Below are 13155 nucleotides of genomic sequence, written 5' to 3'. Positions count from 1 at the left end.
TTCCAAAGACTGTACAGAGAATATAATTTTGGCTGTAAAGTCAAGTACTGTATAAGTAGGAAATAGGAAAATTAAGACTTCTAATGCAACTTTAATGTGCGTGCATTGTTTACATTTGTGATGATACAGGCTTTAATTATGGGGTTGCAATCTGTTTTGTCCCATCAAGGCCAGTGTATTGGAGGGGTACAAAAGGCAACAGAATTCAGGTTACAGAGATGACCAGAAATCTGTAATACTCCTTTGCTTGGCTTGCCAACTAGAATGATGATACTCCAATATCAGTTTTTGACATACAATTAATTTGTCTGCGCATCAAAACAATGCACATCCAATCTTGAAGCTAATTTTGGTTCAGTTAATGAAAGTCGTATTTGCTTTAAAGATTGATGAATTATCTTTTATAAATTATGATCTGAATTTGAAAGAGCATAGTTTTGATTTCTGGCAATGTAACCCAACACTGTCAATAAAAGCAAGCCATCTTGGCAAGGTGTTTTTCACACTGTGATGGAAAGAAGGATGTTCTGAGATCAGAATGTGCACTTTGGTGTAAGTCTTGCCCTTTTCTTACCTGTTGACTTTGAAATTTATTTTATTGACTTACTGTGCTAGCTTAGATTGTTGCTGATAAGGCGTTCTAAGAGGTTGTTTGAACAAGTGTGACAAGTTTTTCTTCCCTTCCCACTCTCTGTTGAAGTTCAAATGTATTCAAAACAAATATAGACTGAGTGTCTTGTTTCTTTAGCACATTTGACATATCTTATAATCACTGTTTATCCCTATGAAACTGTCTTATTTGGCTCATGAGAATGTAGAGAGGCAAGTATAAGGTTTTCCTCATGTGTGAGGTGCCATCTTAATTATTTTCTGTTTCAAAATGTAGTTCATTGGTTGGATGGTAATTCTGGTAATCTTAGCTTGTGTCAGTGCTCAACAAATATTCCTGAATGAGGAATGGCATTACCACTTAGCTAGACCAGGGCATGGTATGTAGCTGGTTATAGTCCAGGTGGAGCAGCAGCTAGCAGGAAATAGTTTGTTTTCATGTTTCGTCAAAATACCAGTAGTTGTTAACAACTGGTTGTTCATTTAGTTGTTCAATTTCTGCCTCCCACCCCCTGCCACTTTGGGTGTTTTCTGGACACTCCTCTTTATGTTACTCCTTAGTAGTGACATTCTCTGCTCTGGAGATGTTCTCTTGCCAGAAGAGGAAGATTGGTTCTCTTTGGGATTAGTTTAGCAGGCAGTAAGGAGTTTCCTCATTTGTTCATCTGCATAGTTCCTTGGCTAAAAATGGGAGGCATGAAGGGAGTAAATTCGGGCTCAAAAAGCACTTTTTGAAAGCTGTGTTCTGCAGCCTTTTTCCTTCCTGTGTTTTGAAAATGCATGCTGTTGTTGACTGGTCCAAAAAAGTTCATGCATGACTCTTGCATGACGTGGAAATTCATGCCTGCAGAGAACAGGACAGAGTAAAGACAGGAATGGTTTTGGCAGCTGCCCTGCGCTTTTTTTTCTGATAATGGTGGGCAGGTTGAAAAAAATAATCTAATGCAGTGGTTGTAGGAATGGGTTGTACGTCATGCTGGTGACCATGTAGCCGTTGTGAGAAGTATTCAGCTCATGTGGATGCAGTGGAACTGTGCTCAGCAGTAACATTCAAAATGGCCTTGATCACAAGTTGATAACGAAGGATCAGAGGCATAAGAAATTATACCATGGATTTTCCCTGGTCTGTTGATCAAATGAGGTAGGAGCCCTCATAACAGTTCATGCCATGGCAGCACACCAAGTACACCCTGCTCAGATCTGACACGATTGTCAGCCAGCAGGGAAAGACACCTGCACCCTTTCTCACTGGGTGCTATTTGCCAATGGTTCCTTCCTCTACTGTTAGAAAGCCTTTCTAAAACTCAAAGCAAAGTGGAAACAAAATAAAATTGAGCAGCATTTTCTTAGAGCAATTCTTGGTGTTGAAATCCCCACTTTTTTGCTTTTTGCCATGGAAAAGTGGAGCCCCTTCATCCTTTTTAGAAGTCTTGTCTTGCATGCTTTTTTGCTATTTCAGAGATAGCCTGCTTGAGTTAATCTCCTAGAAATAAAATAGCAGTGTACTGTATAAATCCTGTACTGGGTCAACTTGTCATGAGACTAATATGTGGCATCTTCTACCAAGCATATCTCCTTTTAGGAAGACCTGTTTCCTCAAAGAAGTTAGGAAATACTGCACTTATACAGATAATGTTTCTCTGATCAGAAAGATCTCTGCTGCTAAGAGTCTGTCATTAGCAGGCAAAAGTGTCTTATGCAGATAGACTGCCAACTTTTGTGTTAATGTAATCCCGATAAAGTTACTGTATTCTGCTAAGAAAATAAATCCATCTTCTTGGTTTTATGTTTGTGAGAAAAAAAATCAATATATGAATAAATACATAATTGAAATTACTGTGCGCTAATTTTCCATGTTAAGTGACTAACTTCCATAATTCTGTCTCACAGTACTGGCTGGATCCTGCAAAGACTCTTGCTGAACATAAGGATTTGATAAACAGTATGTAACTAATTCAAACTTGGAAAAAACTACATGAAGATGAAACAGTAGTTAATCTTTGTGTGTATACGTGTGTGTGTGTGTGTGTGTATATAGCCTATATAAGGCATTTATATTCTAGTTGCAAAAAATTAACAACTCTTAAGTTAGTGATTGCTACTGTTCATAGCCGTGTCAAAATTTCACACACATTGAATGTACCATTATTTTCTAGGGGCATTTGTGAGATTAGTGTCCAAGGATTTCTCTGCCATTGCATTTCTAATCTAGAATAGCAAATTGTACTCTTAACTTGTATAATTAGTTTTGTAGTAGCTATGATACCTCTACCATACTAATCACATTTTTTTTGGAAAGTAAAAACATTACCTCTTGTTGATAATATATTGTCTTATGTTGCTTGCATTGCAATAAAAAGAGTTAGGTAAGATTTCTTAACCAATAAATTGTAGACTTTCTTTAAAAGGTGTTAAAGTGGTAGAGTGCATGAAACAAATACAATTGTAAGAATCTCAGGACTGAGACTATATGTGTATATATGCATAAAAGATGAATTAGAAAAGCTCTTTTAAATATTTATTCAACTGGCATATAACTGTGATTTCTTCATAAGATATTTGAAAATGTGGATAAGGTTAATATTAAGTATAATTTATCATAGGAAATCACATTTCATACAGTAGCATTTTTCAAAAAGTTTCAGTAAAAAAGGGATCTAAAAGTCAAAACCAAGGATTAGAAGAAATCTTGGAAAAATAGCACTGAAATCTAAAATCTTCAAGGTAGAACTCCAGGTAGAGTATAGGACATGAATAAATAGACTAGGAAAAAAGAAAAGAACAATTAACTTCATCTTGTTTGATTATTATTATGCTATTAGAATTTTTATTATAATTATCTATTTTTATATTGCTAAGGAATTTTATAGGACTGTGTTAGGATTTATTGGTGACTTCATGTTTTATAAACTCAATGGCAGGTGTTTTATAATCAGATAATATTTATAAGTATTATCTTCTGCTCTGACATTTTTTCTTTTTTCCTCAGCTGGACCACCATACACCCTTTACTTTGGCATTAAATTCTATGCAGAAGATCCATGTAAACTTAAAGAAGAAATAACAAGGTGCGATGATTTGATATAAGCAGAGTTTGTTGGTTTTTAAGGCATTAAAGTCGGGTGTGTACTGCTGTGATGTGACAAGGTTCTTTTTGCTGGAGCATTTGTATGTTCAGGAAGAGAATTGTAAATAGTTTGAGAGGCTGGTATAATCCCTCTTTGGGATGAAAAGGTACTTTCTAATGCATTTAAAAAAAAGCATACAATTTAGGTTGGTTCTCTCGACTTGCTCGCTGTCTCTGCTCACTCTCTTTTTTTCTCCATCTGTCCTTACGCATACGCTGCAGTAAAATTTAGAGTTACTTGAGCTTTTAAATACAGGGAATTTTCTTCATTGGTCATACCTTAAATTCCAAGACTGTCTTTCAAGAGAACTTTTCTTTGTACTTCTAAAAATATGTGAAGGAAATTGAGGAATTATGCACTTTGAATTCTTTTAAATAAGGTTGGCCTCTTTTTTTAAAGAAAAAAAAAAGAGAGAAACAAAAACCACCTCTCATATACACTCTCACATGGAGGTTTTTCTGATTGCTTTATTTATCAAAGATCTTAGACAATTTTATATTCAAAGGGAACTTTGAAAAATGTGATATGTAGATGAATAGAGACTTGCATTAATAAATACCCAAATATTTCTTTTGATGTCCAAGTTTATGCTCAAGAGGACTATGACACATGAGAATTCATTTGAATGCATGCAGGGATTTTAATTTTCCTTAATCAGAGGTGGCAGTTATTACAGGGTAAGCAGGATATTTTTCATGTACCACAATGAAGATTTCTTTTTCCCATAAGTGCACTGCAGTAGGAAAAGTCTCAGTATAACAAGACTGGTATTGACCTGGTAAAAATAAAATTGTAATTCTGCAGCTAAACAGCATAAGCTGGATGCAATACTTCTCAACCCTGAAAGTACGATATAATTCTGCTGTACTTTTTCAGAATTACTTTCATGCCTGCTCACAGGGTGAAAAAGATGGCCCTGGGAAGAGAACTTGAGCAATAGGACCTGTTATAATTACTGCTTGGGAGGCAGGTCGGATTTATATCTGTGGAATGACACAGGATGAATTTTTATTTTCCTTGTAATAAAGTTAGTCTGTGATTTGCACTGCTAATTTGGTATGTAAAAAACTTCTAGTTGGGAAGCTTTTTTGCATAAATAGTAAGCCTCTATTTTTGTGTGCACAGTGTTTGCTTATGCAAAAGTTGCACCCAAAAGGCTACAGAGGCACATAAGAAAGGAATAACTATACTATTCAAAAACACGTTGAAGAATAGCCCAAAGTCATCAAACTTTATAGGCATTTATTCCTGTAAGCCCTTTAAACCTGAAAGGAAGAAATATATTTTCAGGAAAAAATAAAATAATAAAACCACAATAATAAAGCCCAGAAGGGATGACAGCTACCCTTTTCTTTATGATAATTTTCATCAGGAACTGTGTGATTCCAGTGATGTGCTAACTGTGTTTATTTGGAGCATATGTTTGTTATTTTAATGTGTATGTGAGTGCAGTCTGTAGGTATTAGGTGTTAGTCATCTGTGGCATTAACATGATTACTATTTGCAAATAATGAAAAACAGTCAAATTTGCAAATGCTTCACACCAAAATCTAATTTTCATTTGTGGACAAAAGCTAACACAGAGATGATTCCTATTAACATTTCATGGATGTGTTTGCTAAAACTGCAGTATCGTGTACACGTGACAAACCTGACAGTGAACAAGGGGAGAATAGCTACAAGTTTGAACAAAAGGGCTTGCTCTTTATATAGAATAAAGCAGTTACAGGAAGCGGAATTAATGAAAAGTGAAAGTACTCATAATATTAGTTATGTTTTTTTTGTGTGTGTATATGTATATATGTGTGTGTATATAAATGTGCATACACACACACACATGTACTGTATGCATGACCAAAGTTTTTCCTAAAAGGAAATATTTGGTTTGTACTCGTTGTAAGGCTGTAAGCTGAGATCCTCATCAGTAATAAATATTCTTAAAAACCTTGAATTTGCCTTGAATTTTCAGTCCTGCTGCCGATTTTTACATCGGTGGGACTTTATTTTGAGGCCTGAGTAGCTACTTCATCAAGTGGATGTGGGAGCAGGTTACAACTCAAAAATTACATTTTATCTCTGCTATCTCTGTTCCAAGAGGGAAGGTGCTCTGCAGGAAGACAAATACAGTTAGCTGCTGGTAATATACCGACCCTTCCTTCATGAGAGATTGGGCCCAGTGAAATCTGCTTTCTGCTCTCTACCATTTATTCAAGAGAGGTCTCTTGCCCTTTTCTTCCCTACATTGATTGATTAATCAGGTTAAGCCTTGATTCTTTGATAACATCTTTTTTTTTTTTTAATTTTTACCTCTCTTACCTGTTTCCTCGCTGGTCTATGAAAGTTAAAAGACTGAAATTATGTTTTTATGAGGAAAATTAATTTTGTTTGCTCAATATAAGCAGATAGGAAAACTGGAGAGTTCTCCCCTATCCATTTTCTATCACTAGATTTATCTCAGTTTTTACTTAAAGCTTAGGAGAGAAAAAGTAATTCAGAAGGGAATACAGTTTTTGCTTGTCAATAATGTTGCATGGTATGTTTTTAGTTAACTGAAAGATGATGAAATGTTGCTTTGCGCATCAGACTCGACATTGAAGCTTTGTTTCCTCTCTGTGTTTTAGGTATCAGTTTTTCTTGCAGGTCAAGCAAGATGTTCTACAGGGCCGCTTGCCTTGTACAATAAACACAGCAGCACAGCTGGGAGCATATGTGATTCAGTGTAAGTTTGTCTGGTCAGCAGACAACTTATTTCTTTTAATCTTCTATTACGATTTTTTTAAGTGTTCACTGAAGATTTAACCCTTAATTTCAGAATTAAGTGTCAATTTTATTTCAGTGTTTGTCTCAGACTAGAACAAAACGGATCAGATTGATTTGAAGCAGGGAGCTGTAAATAACTGCTCATTTAGAACAGAGGAGGTAGAAGTAATAAATTTGATAATATATAAATACTAAAGAAATGCATAAAAAAATCTTCTGAAGAGTCCGATGAACACTGTTATCCCTGTCAGGAATACTTTATTTTGTCCTTGCATGTAGAATATGTCAACAACCTTTTATTTTATTTTTTTTCCTGTAGTGTATTTTTCACTTCATTAGGCGATTTTGAGAGTTGATAGGTCATTGGTAGCCTCCAGCCAGCACATTCTGTCAAATAAAATAATCTTTCAAATTGTACATTATGTCAATATGAAAGTGTCTCTGCTTGAAATGAAGATATGCTTTGACCCGAAGTAAAGAATTTGAATTCTTGCTGTCATTTACCTGCATGCATCAGTATTTAGCTTTTCAGAAGTGGAAGTTATATCCTACATACTTGATAGAACTAACAATCAATTAGGAAGGAACTGTCTGTCTACCAGTTATTCCTTTTACACTGTACTTCAAACTCTACATTCAAACACAATAGATACCCTTGGTATTAGATAATAGTTAATTGTCACTAATAATTAATTAGATAATAGTAAAATTCTGTGACCAGTCATGGTAAGAACTGACTGCTTGATTTGTTTTGTTAGATGTGTGTTTCCTCTATGAGATATATACTAAGCAACGATTATCTACATTATTGATATTGAAAATGAGATTCAACAACCCACAATACAAGATTAAAAAAATAGACCTTTCATTTATATTTGAGAATAACTAGGCAGAATGTGTACAAACTTGTATACAGAGTAGACATCACTGAATTTCATGGTGTTACACACATTTCAAAGAAACCAGAAGCTGCTTTTTCAGATGTTTATTTTTTACTGACGTTTTGCCATTGGCTAGACTTACTCTGAAAAACTCTTTGCAATGTGCTTTTCACTTTCCCTTCCCACTGCAGTATGAAGCAGAAACATCTTAAACATACTGTGAGAAATGCATTAAAAAAATCTTGTCATCTGGTCTTTTTATAAGATGCTTAAAATGTGGGAAGCTACTGTATTGATAGAAAATCCTGCTTGTGTGATTTTAATTTCGGTTGTTCTGTGGGAAAACATTGAGGAAGCTCACGGAAGAGAGGTCCCTTAAAGCACAGCAAAGAGTAGAAAGATTAGAAAATAAAATTTAGACCTGGCGCTGGTAAATATACATTGCCATTGTTTCCATAAAAAATGTTGTCTTTTTATTTAAGGCCTACAATTGTACCTGAGGTACATTTGTGGCAAGTATTTAAAATACAAACCCAAAGCACCAGCAACTTTCCAGAGGTATTCTGCCAGGCTTTATTGTTTTCTTTTTTCCAAACTGAGGTGAAATGCATTTGTTCAAATTCAGTAGAGCTGAGAAGCTCTGCTCATCCCAGTTCCTGTTGATCCTAATGAAATACTTTTAAGTTTTTTGAGGATCTTCTCAACATCTACATTGAACAGATAAATATCTTTTTCTGGAAACGTTAGTAAAGTCTAGAAAGAAACATGAGTGGTCAGAGGAGCCTTTCCTTTTGTGGCCCTTGTAGTTTCCCCTTGGCTGTGTTTAAGGCTTCAGTTAGTATTGGATGGAAACCACCAGTGAAGACTTTCTCACAGGGGCTCCATTTGTGGCAGTTTTGCTCAGGATTATTTAAACGAATTAATCATTAACTGTAGCACAGTTGCTCAGATAAATTCAATTCCTCACAATTAAGATCAGCAGAAGTACGTTCTGACAAAAGTGCATATTTATTTTGTAATTGTATGGCCACATGTAAAGTAATGTAACTAAGGAATGCAAATTCTATTTTCTTTCCTAAAGAAAATCTTTATTCTTTTAAAGAAAAAATTATTTCTTTACGATTATTTTGAAAGTCAGTGTTCAGGAAATATAATGATACTTTATTGGAGAATGACTTCTGTTTGCTCACAAGAAACTGCACTTTTCAAACAAAGAAAATCTCTGGGTCCATCTCATGGTTTATCTCATGGTACTTGTCTACATTCTCATTCAGATTTTGACATTTCTGTTTAGAGCCTCAGCAAGAAGGTGAATCAGTTCTGCTTATAATGTGACAACTTAAGAAGACAAAGATCTTAAAAACTGGACCTCTACATTTGTTTTGCATATACTGCCAAATAACATAAAATATCAAAGTTCAACTTACACTGTCTTGGACAAAATTAGATCTAGTCCTGTAAAAGTAAGACCTTGGCCCAGATTTCTAGCTCTTTAAGAACTCTACCTCTTAAATTTCTCTTTAAAAATGTTTGAAGACTTTTAGGTGGCATTGTATGGTCAGTTTTCTGCATTAACAGCATATTTTGTTATTTTTCTCCATCAGAAGAAGAGGTTTGTTTGTTTTTCTGTGTGATTACTTGGTGAAATAACAGTCATTTGGCTAAAGATTAATTGACACAAATAGATGGATTAAATAATATACTTTCTGGTTAACATAAAACATCCAGAACTTGCGAACACTTTTTTCTGTTCTTCTCTGTGTAGCTGAGCTGGGGGACTATGACCCGTATAAGCATACTTCAGGTTACGTGTCGGAGTACCGCTTTGTTCCAGACCAGAAGGAAGAACTGGAAGATGCCATAGAACGGATACACAAAACTCTGATGTAAGAATTCAATAACGTTGGGAACTTTTCATTTAAAATCAGATTCAGAAATATCTGAAAAGTGCAAACAGGGAGCACTTCTTATATTGCCACCTGGAGGCCTGCAGACTTCAGGACATGCAGAGCATACAGTTATGTTCCTCCACAAAGTAGAATAGAAAAAACTAATATGTTTAAAAGTGTTCTTTTCTAACTGAATAGGAAAATAAATGGGAATATGATGTCTGTCAGGCCTAGGTACAAGTGTTTTAGAACCAGCAATTTTAATAGTGGTTCTGTCTTCTCTTTGTTGTAGTGGAAAAGAAAGAAATCTAAGTCTTCTGAACTGTTTGAGTTCAGTTCCCTGTTGCAGCACAGATTTCCTTTGTAATTTTGCTTTTTGTGTCCATGCCTCTGTCTGTTCTCTGTAAAATGGGGATAATGTTTCTTTTGCTTATCCTGTTCTGTGTATTCTGGTAATCAATTGTTAGTATAAAAATGCTTTCAATATAGTAGTGTACAGCACTTAGTACAATGAACTGTCTCTTTTCTTCCCAGCTTTTTAGCTGGAGTAAGGAAGGAATGCTTGTAGCAACCTGTGTAATCTTTGTGAGAGCAACTCACATTGCAGGAGGTACCAGGAAAGTGGTTTGTATGACCAAAGCTTAAGTGATAGTCTTAGTTGCAAAATCTGTAGAGGCAGTTTAGTTGTACAAGCATAAAGTCTTTTCACAGTATTAGCCGACATTGGCAGCGATCAGTTTAATATATGCTGCAATAATTTTGCCACTTTCAGAAGTAAAAAAAAAACCCTAATAAATAATCAGGCAGCAAAAATAAAGTCATCAGGCAGCACTGAAGAACTCAAGTCATTTAAAAGTGCTGGCTTTTGACAAAAATTCTAAAAATGTGCGTGAACATAAAAGCAGTGGGAGCACAAGATAATTGGTGGCATCAGAAGATTTTTGGTTTAAATTGAACCAGGCAATACAGAGGTTTGCAGGCATCAAAACTGAACCTGAAAACATTCTCTGGCCTGAGAAGAAGCTGAGAAGGTATAAAAATAAGACAGACACAAAGTGCTTCTAGGAGTAGAATATTAACCTTACTGCAGACAGGACAAAAGGGACCTGGAGGGATTTAAAACACATATGTCAACAAACTCCTCAGCTTAATCTTGGAAGAAGCTGTAAAAGACATTCATTCTGATAAAAGAGCCTTGCAGAGCTTTGGTTCTCCATCTTCCAGGCATTGAAATGATAATCACCCTGAATACAAAAAAAGCTGCGTTGTACCATCTTTGTCATGATGGACAGTCTCTGCCTTATGATGGACCCAAAGATACTGCTTTGGAATTCAGTGTCACATTGCAATTTGTGCATGTGACATCTTTCCTTGATTACTGATCAAAGCAGTGGGATGCAAAACTGCAGTAAGAATGGATAGGAAATGGACTGGGGAGGTAAGTAGCTAAACAAAGAAAGATGGGACTTGTAACCTCTCACCCCATTTTTCTCAGTGCTTGAATAAGAAACAACAGGAGCAGCAAAGGGGAAAAAATCAGCAATCTTGCATGGAAGTTCAAGCAAAGAGCTTATTTGGAGTTTGGGGAGGTGCCATCAGAAAGGGGGAGAGTGCTTTCTGACCCACTTACATTTTTGTGTGTGTGAAATCTCAGTAGTTTGAATGAGTTCAGTTTTGGAATGAAGTTCACTTGATATGTGAGTTGCAGAGCAGATTGAGCAGTCACTGCGAAGGTCCGAGAAGTCGGAAAGATCTGACTTCCCAGCCTGCAGTTCCAAATGTTTGTCTGTAGTGCCTTCAAAACTGCTAATGTAAACTTGGTTTTAAAAATAGAATGTATGAAAGACATACATACTGTAGGTAAAGCCAAAATAAACAGTTTCTTATTTCCAGCTTCATATTCTTACTAAGTGTAGAAGAAGCATGTTCTAACAAATCCCAGTTAGGTGCCATTGTGATATAACTATAACATTACTAAGATCAGAGCATGTTCTTCGTACCTTTTGTCAGTCATGTAGAGATAATCAGAACTAGCCATCTTGTATTTACATCTAGATTTCTTGATCCTCCAGCTGTAATAAAGCCACAATCTGGATAAAGGCTAAGTAGTTTTTTGCCTGTAGTTCTGTATGCTGATGTTACCTGTATCTTGTTTAATGAGAATAGGTATTAACTCAGAGCTGTTAGCTTTGAAACCTTCTCCTTTGGTTGGAATGTGTGCCACCTGCCACTTTGCTTTGAGCTTTCTCTTTTAGGGAAGAGAATTGGTTGTTAAGTGATTTTTTTTTTTTTTTTTTTTCTGTATGGTTGTTGACTGCTCTCTTGTAACTGATGCATTACAGTGAATCTTACTATGAGTCTTTTTATTAGGTTTTTTGTTTGTTGTTTTTTCTAGAGATAGGAAAATGAGGCATGAGGAGTTTGTTTAGGTCAACATCACAGAGACTGGCTTTGAGAGTTGTGGAGTCTCCTTCTCTGGAGATCTTCAAAACCCGCTTGGACGCAGTCCTGTGCCACGTGCTCTAGGTGACCCTGCGTGTGCAGGGGGGTTGGACCAGATGACCTCTAGAGGTCCCTTCCAGCCTTAATGATTCGATGATTCTATGATTTATTCCAGATCACCAGTACTAAGCAGCCTTCACTCCTTTAGTTTCTCTAGTCATTTGTGCAATAAATCATACTATGATTCATTTAGCTTGAGTGTTTGTAAATTTAAAAATGAAATTCAGAAGTGGGGGAGCAGCAATTGTGAAGAGGCTTGTTAGCTGTCTTAACCATAGTGGTTTTAGATGCTTACTGAGCCAGAGCTCTGATGCTCTGATCCTCCTTTCATTGCAGTTGGGTGGCAGAGATTTAGAGACATTGGAAGAACGAGTGATATGAATGTGTGCACTCAGTGCTAGTTCAGCCTGACTGTCAGCATCAACACTGCATACATTCTGTACACACGTGAGATCTGTCCCTGGATAGGATTTTTCAAGCTGGAGTGACTAAGGACATATCTCCAGTTTTTCTCACCAACTTGCAGACATTTGAATGTCTGTGTATAGGTTTGTGGAGCTCAGCAATCCGATTTTACAAAGCACAGTATATATTTCCGAATTTGTTCGAGATAAAGTTTCTGAAGCAAGTTTCAGATTCATGTGAAGGTGGGACAATTTAGAGATGGGGGTTGTCCTGGTTGCACCAAGTTTCTCCAACCTGATACCGTTTTTGGGCACGACAATCCTGAGGTCAAATAATGAAGTGCAACGTGATTATGTTGCCATGTGCATCTTCAGCAACAACAAGTGGCTTCAGTTCTTGCATTGAAAGAAGCAGGCACCTAGGTTGCTGCAAGGAGGGTTATGATGCTTCAGTGCAAATGGCAGAGCTAATATTGCCCTTTGCAGTTGTTGCCCCAGCAGATTGGGAGTAACCAACATATAGCAGGTCAGCTGTTGGAATGTTTTGATTCAATATTGCATGTTATCTGGGGGACATAGGGAAAGCTAAAATGCCCGTAATGGATTTAAGAGTAGCTCTCTGGTGTACTTTGTTTGTCCAGGCAAGGAAGAGGTGCACATTTATTATCAACTACAAAAACTGTTTCAGATTTGAGATGTATTGGCAAGATGCACGATGCTAAGGAGAGCTTGTATTTCTGTATATGGTAAAAAAAGAAACTTTTATTCTTTGATGTTAGGAGCAGTTTCAGTTCTTGGCCTTGCCTCACCATCTCATTGCCTTGACCATTGCCATGACTCCTCCCCATATGTCTTCACCGTCTATATTTGGGGCGACATTATCCTTCCCTTACATTCTTACACACAGACCAACTATTCACTGAGTATTTTTGCAAATATCATATTTATATATTAAGTATAATTTTAAAAATATTAAGGTACA

At 36.3% G+C, this 13155-nt stretch overlaps 1 protein-coding gene across 1 annotated transcript in view; it reads left to right on the top strand.

Moving 5' to 3' along the window:
- Positions 1-2499: 2499 nt before the first annotated feature.
- EPB41L4A (erythrocyte membrane protein band 4.1 like 4A) overlaps positions 2500-13155 on the top strand; it is a gene marked incomplete at its 5' end in the record, with an annotated part of 80123 nt that continues 69467 nt past the window's right edge. Inside the window, 4 exons of the mRNA XM_088538278.1 lie at positions 2500-2551; positions 3599-3677; positions 6359-6456; positions 9144-9264. Coding sequence (XP_088394404.1) covers positions 2500-2551; positions 3599-3677; positions 6359-6456; positions 9144-9264 — 350 coding nt within the window. The remainder of the gene's footprint in view (positions 2552-3598; positions 3678-6358; positions 6457-9143; positions 9265-13155) is intronic.

Source organism: Tinamus guttatus, unplaced genomic scaffold (genome assembly GCF_059628265.1).
Source record: "Tinamus guttatus ecotype Peru unplaced genomic scaffold, ASM5962826v1 Tinamus_guttatus_pri_ptg000971l, whole genome shotgun sequence".
NCBI classification, from domain to species: domain Eukaryota; kingdom Metazoa; phylum Chordata; class Aves; order Tinamiformes; family Tinamidae; genus Tinamus; species Tinamus guttatus.
Note: the sequence above shows the minus strand (reverse complement) of the source record. Positions and strands in the feature narration are given on the sequence as shown.